Source organism: Stenella coeruleoalba, assembly GCF_951394435.1.
Source record: "Stenella coeruleoalba genome assembly, chromosome: 1".
NCBI lineage: Eukaryota > Metazoa > Chordata > Mammalia > Artiodactyla > Delphinidae > Stenella > Stenella coeruleoalba.
This window is the reverse complement of record NC_137169.1, coordinates 166,175,645-166,187,722: the sequence shown is the minus strand read 5'-3', so window position 1 is coordinate 166,187,722 and position 12,078 is coordinate 166,175,645. Positions and strand designations below refer to the sequence as shown.

General features: G+C 47.0%; 1 protein-coding gene across 8 annotated transcripts in view; it reads right to left on the bottom strand.

Annotated features, from left to right (window-relative positions):
- Nucleotides 1-12,078, bottom strand: part of HHAT (hedgehog acyltransferase) — a 365,509-nt gene that overhangs the window by 56,664 nt on the left and 296,767 nt on the right. For all 8 annotated transcript variants that reach the window (XM_079945495.1, XM_079945499.1, XM_079945494.1 and 5 more), the window contains one exon: nucleotides 5,835-5,979. In XM_079945495.1, the coding sequence (XP_079801621.1) occupies nucleotides 5,835-5,979 (145 nt within the window). The remainder of the gene's footprint in view (nucleotides 1-5,834; nucleotides 5,980-12,078) is intronic.

Genomic DNA, 12,078 nt, shown 5'->3' with positions numbered 1-12,078 from the left:
AGGTGTACAATATAATGATTTGATTGTAATATGCTTTTGAATGTCACACTGCATATACATGATTGAGGGCCAATGAGAGGTAGAGACTTCGAATCAGTAAAAATCAAAATTGCTTTCTTTTTATTCGATGAACTGTGTCTAACCATACTATCCTTTACTTGATATTCTATTTAAAGACACTTTAAAATGTTCCCAAGTTCCATAAAACTCTTTTCAAATGAATTCGCAAAAACTCCTGGTTAACAGCAAAAAGTTTCACACAACCTCACAGAAAGCAGGACTTAAATGTATGATGATTCAAACTCCTTTCTAGATATTTTAGAAATTCTCTCAGCTTTAACATAACCCCAGGCACACTTCTGGAGAAGAACTCCCACTCTCTATTTCTCACGTCCTATGCCTAGTGACTTGTGCTGAAATACTTTTAGGAGAACTGATGCCCACGACATCTGGGTGACCACGTGGCGCAGACTGAAGAAGAAACCAAGGCATCTGAAAGTCTTGAAATTCAGATTCCAAGAATGGTCTGTAATGGACCAATGTGCAACCATGGATAACTCGCTTCACCTATATCTACGTATCAACTTCACTGCCGATATGATGGGTGGGAAGCACCTGCTCCTCAAATGCTTCTAGAACTTGCAGAGGATCCAGTGGGGCAGAAGCAGAATCAATCAGAGCAATGAAAACTCCATTGCAAGGTAAGGGCTAGTGAAGAGGGTGAAATAAGGAATCACAAAGAAGGTGCCTGAGACACTGACATCTGCCTTCTGTCTCCCCTCATCAAAGATGAAATTTTAGTCCCAAGAATGTAACGAGATGTGAGGGGAATGAGTTTCTATTTAACCACAGCCTTTAGGAATTTCCAGTGCAACACCCCAATTCGGCTTTAAATAAAATGCCTGTCCAGAGCCATCTGAGTCAGGAGATGACTGAACTGCCTGGACAAGCTAGTAATCAGAGAGGAAATATACTGTTTCCTTTCTCAGCTAGAGATAGCAAGCAAATATGGGGAGTGTAAAGGTTCTGACCTACATAAGAAAATTGCTAGCTCCTCTCTCATTGCAATCTGGTGGGAAAACAACCCAATTCTCCTCGCCTTGACACAGGGTCAGGAGTTAAGTGTTGAGATGGAGTTTGCCAACCTAGATCAGGCAACAAGAAGAAGGGAAAACAAACACGTGTGTGTGTGTGTGTGTGTGTGTGTGTGTGTGTGTGTGTGTGTGTGTGTAAAAGAGAAGAGGAGTCAGGCAGGAGAAAGGTTGATGGATACCATGTCTCTACCACCTCCAACAGATGCAGGATCTGGGGCTCTACCACTTAGGAAATGATTAGGTTCCATGCCTTCTGTTGACTAGATGGACTTTTCAGAAGGAACACGACCCTGCACCCAAACAACACTGTAAACCTCTCAGCCCCCTCAAGGCCAGATATATTCCCAGTGCATACCCATCCCCACTGACTGCCTTTTCTCCCCACTGTCCCAGGACGACAGAGCACTGCAAGGATGCTTAAGACACAGATTTGGAGATTTGGAGTTATAATGCATTGATACTTTTGAGTTACAGAGCAGTCATCAACTGCTTGTTCAAGAAATTAACTTACACTTCAATGTCGAGATTTTAAGGCAGACATGAGAAAGCTCCTTCCAACAACAAATCCTTTTCAGAGCCACAGAGTTATGTAAGAAGCAACCTGTGTTTGCCTCTGCAAAGCATGACACAGCAGGGTCCCTCTTAGAGCAGGCTTAGGGACCAAATCCCCAGCCACAGCCTTCTCAGATCCCTAGACCCAGCGAAGTTCCTTTAAATACATATATAATAGGCTTAAACAGTCACACTCCTCAAGCTGCTTGACGTAAATTTCAATAGTAAAAGTTGGGGGATTTTTTTAAAAGGCAAAGATCTAGATTCTTTATTCTCCACTGAATTAACTGAACATTACTTTTCCAATCTCTGCAGCAGAGATAACACTGTGTGACATGTACCAGACCCCCAGAAAGCCACTCAGCATTTCCATCCTGTGGCTGGCACTGTCCACTTTTCTGGACAGCTGGGCAGAGTGCACAGCAGAAAGGGAAGGATCTGGGTTTACAGCCTCACATCACCAACCCCGTTGAGACCAGGATAGAGATATTTACATAAGGTAAATATTTAGATATTTACTAAAACAAGCTTTGTAGCTTAAAGCAAACAAATCCATGTCTAAAGCAGTGAACTGGAGTCAGGGAGACAAGGCAACTCCTCCAGGCTAATCGTGAGATACTTCTAGAGACACGAGTGATACCGGGAAAAGGCTCCCTAAGGATTAATGAGGCTGTCCTTTAGGGCGTGTGTGTATCCACATCCCATTCACTGTGGGGCACTGGTAATCTCCTCCATAATCCCTGTCCTCCTTGGACACCTTGGAAGTCTGTGGTGCTACCAGCTCCTCTCTGTCACTGCAAGTCCCAGCCCATCAAGGCACAAAGGGACAAGGGTGGTTACCCTTGGGGGAAGATTTACCTTCCCATGAAAGCTGGAAATCTAGAGACTGAGCTTAACCGCTCTCCGTTCCCCACAGTCAGACCTCCTGGCTCACTCCTTCATGTTTTCCTCCGTGTGTACAGATGGGTCTTGGAAAAACAGCTCCTGATCACGTGGCCAAAGGAAGAGGCCAGAGACAAGCAGGATGTCTAAGTCCTGGCTCATCCATCAGCAGCTATAGGTACAGCACAACAATCCCTTATCTGAAACCTTTGGAGCCAGACGATTTTCAGAATTCAGATTCTTTTTATTTTAGAAAGCTAATATGACACCCCCAGCAGCGGCTGAGGAAGCAGCCTATAAACTCATTAGTACTTTTTTGTACCAAAACATGAATATTCATACTAATCTTCTATCAGGTCAACCAAATTAGTTATGAAAAGAAATCCAGAGTTCTCAAGGACGGTAGATTTGGCACCATCTGGTTCACTTTCCTCCAAGAGATATCTAAATTCAATCACTCAGGGATAAAAGACCCGCAGCGGGGAACAAACGAGGTAACCACCAAACCCCCAGGAAACCTTCCCAGACTGAGGGCACCCATGGGACAGACCAGCTGAGATGGGACCAGGCTGATGTGAAGAATCTCTGACACAGAAAATGCCTTCTAAGCTGAGCTTCCCTGGCCTCAGAACCCAGAGAGAAACGATTCCAGGACCCTCCATATTCAGAGAATCATTCGCTTGGGACTCCAGCACCTAGCTCCAAGGAGGACACAGGTATATCCAGTCGTAGATCATAATAGGACCCACACAGCAGAAGCAGACCAGATATTTCAGAGCCCTGCTCCCCGCTCCCCCGTGTGCCTGATGTTAGCTCCACCGGGTGCAGGGCAAATCACGCTTTGATCTTCATGTCTTTGAGAAGCAGAAAGAACACCTTATAGCTGCTATCTTTCCTCTGCCCCTTTAAATGCCAGCATCGCCAGGTTTTACCTCCCAGCTGTCTCTTCTCACTGTGTGTGTGCTGCTTGGCGAACTGTATCCACTCCCACGGCCTCACCCACCGCCTCCATGCCCTGTCTCACAGTCATTCCGTCCATCCTCCTCCCCAATGCCAGGTCACATTTTTAACTGCCTCCTGGGCGCCTCCAGCCAGTTGCCTCATGTGCCCTGTCCTGCCGTGCCACAGCCTACGGTACCTGTGTGCTTCCCCACATCTCCCTGAACTGCATTTAGGGTGGTCACATGACTGGTGCTGGCCAACGGAATGTGGGCAGAAACGCCGAGTGTTGCTTCTGGCGGGGGTGTTTAGTACCTGGTGACACTGTCCCCGTGTTCTCTTCTCCTCCATAATGCCGGGACAACAAGGTGAAGAATCAAAACAGAAACTATCTAGCTCCTGGAGTCACCGCTTAGAAAAAACCACTGGACCTTCACTGAACTGTGAGAGGAATACACTTCTATGGGGAAAAATTGCTGAGAGTTTGGGATGGTCTGACGTAGCCGCTAGTGTTCCATACTCTCTGTGAAGTTCAACTTCCACAGGAAGGCCAGCCCTCCGTGCTGTGACGTCCAGCAATCCCCTATGCCTTTGGCACAGCAATTACCTGACTCTGTTGACACGTCTGCATGTCTGGCTCCCACATTTGTGCTTCCTTCTCCACCCTTGTCTTCTCAGTGCCTCACAAGTAGCAAAAACCCGCTGCGTTTATTTACTGAAGCAAAGATTAGAGTCTTCTTGTTCATGTGACCAGCAAAGCCCAAGTCAGCATTTTCCAGAGTCATCGTGTTCTTTGCACTGTGCTAGGCATGGTGGGAGGAGGCAAGAAAGGTCGACATTGTGTTGCCCACTTCAAGGAGGATTCTTTTATCTTTAGGTCCTCTGCACCCCATTAACTCCCATCTTTTTTTTTTTTTTTTTTTTTGGGCTGTGTTGGGTCTTTGTTGCTGTGTGCGGGCTTTCTCTAGTTGCGGTGAACGGGGGCTACTCTTCGTTGCGGTGCGCGTGCTTCTTATTACAGTGGCTTCTCTTGTTGTGAGGCATGGGCTCTAGGCGCACAGGCTTCAGTAGTTGTGGTGCGTGGGCTCAGTAGCTGTGGCTCGCAGGCCCTAGAGCACAGGCTCAGTAGTTGTGGCACCTGGGCTTAGTTGCTCCGCAGCATGTGGGACCTTCCTGGACCAGGGCTCGAACCCGTGTGTCCTGCATTGGCAGGCAGATTCTTAACCACTGCGCCACCAGGACAGTCCACCTCCCATCTTTATTAAAGGGCAGCTTCCACTTAAAAAAGTACCTGGTCTTTTCAGGAACTATCAGCTAAAACATTTCTCAGAAAGCAAGATCAAAGGGGTATTGTAGTGACAAGATGAAAGCAGAACAGGGCTCTCTCACGGTCCCTTTGAGCCTGGCTCACCTAAGCCTGCCACAGTTTAGATTCATGACCTGGCACCCTGGGATCATGCAGCTGTGTTGGGGTTATTTCTGTTGTGAAAAGAGCTGCAGCCAAAGCATCGCTGGCTTGTCGGGGACCCAGATGTAGAGGTAACAGCCTAGCCATGACCATTACCACTTGGCAAAACTTCCGAAACCAAAAACACAAAACCAGGTCACTGGTCAGGGAAACGGAACAGGGGACCTTTGCTCTGAACACACAGTGAACTGGCTGAATAATGTGCTCTGTGAGTAGTTCCCATTCTCCCAATACGCTTAGGACGTGATGTAACTCTCAGTTCTAGCCCAAAGGAAATGATGACCATAAATAAATGATGACCAATTATTAATGCAATGCAATTACTAATGCAATTTTACCCGCTGCAGGGGTGACTCTGCTGTGGACATGGAGACATACATGACATTAAACACATGTACATTAAACATCAGGTTGGTTGCTGATACTGGCAAGCCCGTGTTCAGAAAAAAAAATCCACAACAAAGAGGTGTGGCAAACCAGGCACCGTGCCCACAGCAGCAGCACAATGGGGCTTCTAGGACATTCTCCTGGTAGGACGTTCAGGGTATTAAGTGGAACAAGGTTAAGACTCTACAGTGTAGTGAAGGCTGATCTAAAGATAGCAGGGAAGATTAGGAAAAATCCAGTAATTGGAGAGGTAGTTTAGTAGAAGGGAATGATAGAGTTTGGGAGATGTGGGATGGTACATTTTGATGATGAGTATCACACACGGCAGACAAAATGTACATCAAAATAGGGAACAGTTAAAACCACAGCTAAACACAGGACTTTGCTCCTGGCTGGTATGTTTATAGGTCACACACCACGCACAGAGCAAGGAATGCCTCCCTGCCGTCACATACGTGATACCAGCGGCACAAATGCGGAAAACAAGAAATTGTCCGAAAACAGCAACTTACCTTGTATGAAGATCCTATTCCAGTAGATTTTCCCGACTTGATTGCCCCCAAGAAACACCAGGTTGGACAGGATCAGCATGGAGGTGGAACAAGATGCCAGGGCAGCATGGAGTCGACGGCGAGCTTGTGGGGAGAGGAACTGGGCCTATGGGGAAAAGGTAGAAGGCATCTCAACACAAGGGTGGAAAAAATCGGGCTGAGACATCACACAGCCTTTCTCTGTTACCAGCTCAGGATGCCTCCCTGCAGAGCCTGAGGTAGGTTGATATTTAAACAGCTCTCAAAACTTCTATTCCTGCAAGATGCGCGTTCTGGTGTAAGGAATGAAGTGACACACTCCCAAGTTGCTATTTCCTATTGCCAAAATGGGCTTCCCTCTGACATGTGTAACACAAGCACCCAACCTAGTGAGGATCTAGCTGAAATGTCTCCACACGCTTTCTGCACATAAACCTACAGGTACAAGAACTGTTTAGACTCCTCTCCATGATGACAAGCACAACTCTGTGTAATGAGGTCAAGCTCAGGGCGATCTTCTGGGCCAGTTAACTTGACTCAGGGAAGCACCCCCATAAATCTGACCCACTAATAGTGGGAATCCCATTAAAAGCGTTCAGGAGAATCAGTACAAGCCAACCCCCTTCCTGGAATCAGAGCTCAGGGTACATGCCCCACCGAGAGTGAACTTGTAGCAGCATCAGAGAATGTCAGCTTATCACAGCACCTAAAACAAGCAGGAACTGGAGAGATGATTTCCAGTAATGATGATAAAAATTTCTGCTCGTCCGTCCAAGGTCTTCACTGCACTTTTCCTCCCCTTTTAATATTTTCTCAGGGATTTCATAACTTAAACAAAGTGTTTACTTCTCAGCGTTGATCATTCTGGTGCCCTACTGAGTGAGATCACAATGCTGTGGCTGGAGTATGTGCGCCCCATCAGTACGTGCACCGGGATTGTCCTTCGGGACTGCAGATTCAGAATGAGAACCAGGTACGGCTCAACCCAAGGTTTCCGACAAATACCTCAGCCTAATCCAAAGACACAGAAAAGAGGGATTTCCCTGGTGGTCCAGTGGTTAAGAATCCACCTTCCAATGCAGAGGACATGGGTTCGATTCCTGGTCGGGGAACTAAGATCTCACATGCTGCGGGGAAACTAAGCCCGTGCGCTGCAACTAGAGAGCCCGCGGGCTGCAACGAAAAGATCCCGCATGCCGCAAAAAGACCCGACGCAGCCAAATAAATAAAGATTTTTAAAGATTTTTTTTAAAAAAACAAAAAAGACATAGGAAAGAGAGAGAGCAGAGGTTCTAGAGATCATTCCTGAATATCTTCCTAAAGCCTGCACATCTCTGGGGTCACTTGCATCTTGATTTCAGCTGTGCTCCTGTTACAAACAGAATTCTGAATTAACAAGCAAAAAGGACTAAGCTAGAGGGTGAGTCTCAAATAGGAGATTTACTTATTCCTGGTGACCCTACAGTGGATCATCTGTGGCTACTCTGTAAGCCTTGGTAGCGTCCTCTGAAAGCCTAGAGAAAGGAATTCCTGATCCCCTCCCCGTTTCTCCCCTGCCAGTCCCAGGTCTGGTCTGTAGGCTCAGATGTACCTGCTACCCTATAGCTTCCCATCCATGGCTCTCTCCTCTAGCATCATTTTGGAGCATGGGTTTTACTGCCACCATCTGTGAGAGTGTGACTTTCTCATGGATAAGCTGTGTAGCAGGCAGTGACTAAGTTGTCTGCCTGCACATGGTTGTTCTGGAAAGCTCTCGTGTGATGCTGACACGCCCCTGGTTAGAGGCCACCAGACAAGATGACCTCTAGTCTCTCCCCCTCCTCTGAGAGGCCACAAGCATGCACAGGGGATGCGGCCAAACGAGACCAGAGAAGAGAGAACTACACAGCATAAAAACTGGTAATGAAAGAGAAACAGGGATGAAGCAGAATTGTAATTCAGCACTCTTCACCTCTGAGAATAAGGAGACATTAACCTGCCAGTTTCTGCATTTTCGAGCAGAGGAAGATACTTTCTGAGTGTTACTGACTCAATTAGCAGTGACTCAGGAGGTGGGGTGAGAGGAAGCAGGGAGATGGGGGAAAAATCCACAATAATAAGTCAAGAAAATATGAACTGTTGTAATTGACATAAATGTGCCCAAATAATTCTCTCCAGGTACAGGGGTCACTGATAACACATTTGATTTCTAAGGAACGTGAGGAACTTCTGTTCAAACGCTATCAGTCTTCCCTAACCTTATATCCTGTTAGGGGAGTTCAAAGACCCCACTGATCTTTCCCTTTTTAATGTTGATTACAGAGAGCGCACATTGCTTGGTTAAAGCTCAAAGTGGTTCTCCTTTTGTGGGAAATGATTACAATTATTAAATAATCAACACAGAGATAACCAGAGAGGAAAACACTGTTTGCATTAGGTTGCTAAGCGGGGCTGTGGTGCCGGGTTACCTGGTACAGGGCGAGGGCCGGGCTACAGGGGGAGGCGAAGCTGGGGGGCAAGAGGCAGAGCAAGGGAAGAGATGCAGCAGAGAGTGAGGGCTGGAGGCATGGGGGTCCTCTCTCCAGCACCTGAGACCCTGGTTCCTACTGCTCTTCCTTTGATTCTCTGATTACCCCAGTATCTCTCTCAGCTACACGATTCAATAAATTCCTATTTCTACTCAGGAAAAACGGAAGTCAGAGTAAGAGCAAATACAAAGGAGCCTCTTATCTCAGAGACAGGAGGGAAGACCTAAGATTTGAAATGACCGACTACAAGTCAATCTTTAGAAATAGTTAATTTATTTTTTAAAAATTAACAGGAATGGTAAAGGCACAGGCTGTTGGAATCAATAGGCTACAAAGACTTAAGGAGAAATCACGATGCTCATGGGCAATTCTTGATTATCTGACCCCCACCCCGGGGTGAGTGGGTGGAAGACAAAATAGATGATGATAAAGAAAATCCCAAAACCTAATTTTAACTAAGAGTCCCATCCTCTGAACTGGCAAAATTAGCCTTGCCAACACGCAGCAAACTTGACAGAACACTGTGTCTCTTCACTGTGAACCAGTGGGAAGGCAGAATGATGAGCCAGAAGAAAGGAAAAAGAGGACCTGTCTGGATAATCCACAGGAGGGTAATAATTAATAGCAAAGGGGACGGAAGCCTTGCCTGCAACTCGTCTTTCCTCTTTGGGTTCCCTCATCTCATTGTAGAAGGTGACAGATTTGACATCAGGGATTTCTTTCTATCTCGGGAACCATCTGGCCTTAGTCATTGGTTTACAGGAACTCTAGAGGTAAGCACCACATTCAGGGTTCCCCGGAGGAAAAAAAAATGCCATCTGGGCAAGGCTGGAAGAGTATATTCCCTTGGCCCAGCCAGCTCCGTCAATAAATATGACTTTCTGGGCCCCTAGGGCCACAGGGCCAAAATTCCCACTTTAAACACTTCCTGTCTTTTGCACTGTCTCTTCTGAAGTCCTATTGCAATTACTGTCATCACTCCTGTGGTCCTTCCCATCTAGGATGCAGGTTGTTCATGGGCAGGGTCAAGCCTCACATGTTAGTCACCCATCCTCACGGCTCAGGTGCTTGAAAGGTTGAGGAATTGTAAACCAAATAGGGAGGGAAAAAAAAAATCACTGTGCAATGAAGATCCAACAGGTATGAAAAGAACTGCTGACTTGATCAGATAAGGCACTGATTAGTAAACAGATTTTCATTTTCATTACCATGACTACATGAGGATAAAAAAGAGCCCTGGTCTCGTCATGGTCTCTTCCCAGAGGACAGATGAGTCTGTGGCCATCCAGTATTCTGGCAGCAAAAAAACCCCAGGGGACGTTTGGAAATTTGCTAGACATTTTTGGTTGTCCCAAGGACAACACAATTGGCAGGAGGTAACTGTGGCATTTGATGGGCCAGGGATTATAAACATACTGCAATGTGTGGGATAGAACCGTCCTGGCCCAAAATGTCAACAGCGCCCTCTTGAGAAAGGGTCAAAGGTTTTCTTCTACTTTCATTGTAGAGCTAACTTCTCTCTCGGCCCATGGGGCACAGAACCTCCCTTCCGCTCTCATCTCTAGGAGCAATGGCAAAAACATGCCTGTTTCCCCCTGGGGCCCAGAAAAATGCACCCCAGGGCAGGGAAAGCGTCCTTTTATAGTGTCCCAGTGCTAGGCCCCCTCGCTCCCCCCACCCACTACCACCTGGTATCACATTTGAGAGAGGGGGAGCCTCTTGTGTCCCCAGTTATGTTCAGGCAAGACGTAGCAACCTCCTCACCCTCACAGCCCTGAGACCTGGAGGAGAAAGGAAGAATGGGAGGCCAAGCACGTTGGAAAGCACCACTTTGTTCCCCTACAGGGATGACCAGTGCTTTCGCACTGACTCTTAACTCATGCGACAGGTTGGGGCAGTTTCTCTCCATGTTAGTGTCAATATAACCCACTCTTCAGGCCCAAGAGCAGGTACCCTCTAATTCCTCGGGGTGAGCTCGCTGTCTCTGAAAGAAGAAACAAGGGCTGGTGTGTGGAAATGCTATAACTAACAGTTTAGCGACGGCTCTAAACTTCCCTCTAAGACACTAACTCCAAAGGTGAGGCATGTAACCCAAACAAAGGAAACCTGGGGCTGAACTAAACGTCTGTCAGAAGAGTTTGCAGTTCCTGCTGCGAGGTGTCTGCAAGTGTGTTTATTCATATCTCCATGGCAACTCCTCTATCTTTTCCAGTCAACATCCTGTCCTTGGAAATCACAGGACTGGCCAGGCAAACAAGCCAGGGCCTGGGGTGGGGGGTGCGGTCCACGGAATCTGGGTCAGAAGTGATGCTCAGAGTGGCCGTGGGGGTGAGAAGCAGATGGTGTGGTGGGGCTGCAGGTGGCTGTGCTCCGGAGGCCCCGCACTTGTCCACGGAGGGCCCGCACGTGGGGCTGAGACAGGAGGAGGGGACGGGCTGAGCATCTGGGGGAGCATATGGGCCGGAGGAACGGCTGCTGGAGACAGTGACAAAGGCTTGGCAAGTGGGACCTGATGCTTTTTATTTTTAAGTGGGGGAGAAGCTAAAAAAAGAAACTGGGTGGGTTTGAGCAGCTGGACACAGTTCTTCCATATAATCACTGAAGTTTTTCATTTTCTAATAAAAACACTAACGAGAGGGAAAGAGAGGATAAACAAGGACATGGCAACGGGAGAGACTAGTGCAGACCAGGGAGAGCAAACGAGGGGTGGACACCCCACAGGCCATAAAGATGAGACCAAAGACAACAAAAGAAACAATTATAGCTCTTGTGAAAGAGAAGGGTGGTCAGAGTGAAACGCTCAGGGTCAGGAGGACCCAAACCCCAAACTCATTCCAGTGTCCCTGTCCCATCTCTGTACCAACCTGCCAGGACACTGCTCCCCTTGCTTCCATTCTCAAGGCACTTGGGTCATTTCCACTTAGAAGTCTGTTTTACCAGTTACCCATCTCTCTCATGTTCCCACCAGCATGGTAAGTTCCTGAAGGACAGCGTGGCCTATTCTTCAATCTGTAACACCCAAGGCCCACGCATACTCTGTGTGCGCTCAGTAATTATCTTACACCTGTTCCTTCCTCCCAAAGAATAGGGCACCTGTTCTTTGCCCTACGTAAGTTACAGAATCTCCTGACTTCCTTACTATTCCATCCCCATGCTATATCCAAGCCAAATGAATACATGAAGGCACTCAGAAAGCAACACTTTGTACACGTATGGAGTGTCAAAAAATCTCTGGCCAACGAAGTTAAAATTTTCAATCTCTGTTTGCTACTGTGATCTAAGCAATACATGCTCCTAAGAGAGAGTCAGATACCTGCAGTGATGAAAGCAAAGCCGGCTTTGCTTAAACGGAACAGTTACCTGCTCCACAGTTTAGAAGTCCAGTTCAGTTAAAAACAGCAGAGGCTATAACTTAGGATCCAAATCCATGCAGCATATGAAAAGATTTCAGAGAACTTTCAAATAACTAAGGAAACAGCTGTCTCCTGTTACATTTAGAAAGCTTAAGCCATATATTAAGTGCCTGGGGTCTTGCTAAAAGTTCTGGAATGGCCAACAGAACCGTGTCACCCCGTGTTTTTACTTTTCCACTACCATGGACCCACCTCCAGTCTGTACGTCTCTGCTCTGGATTTCGCAGAAGACTCTTTCTTAACTGGCATGCTCTACTCTGGCCTTTACTCCTCTAGTTCATCAAGCACACTGACTATGACTCTCCA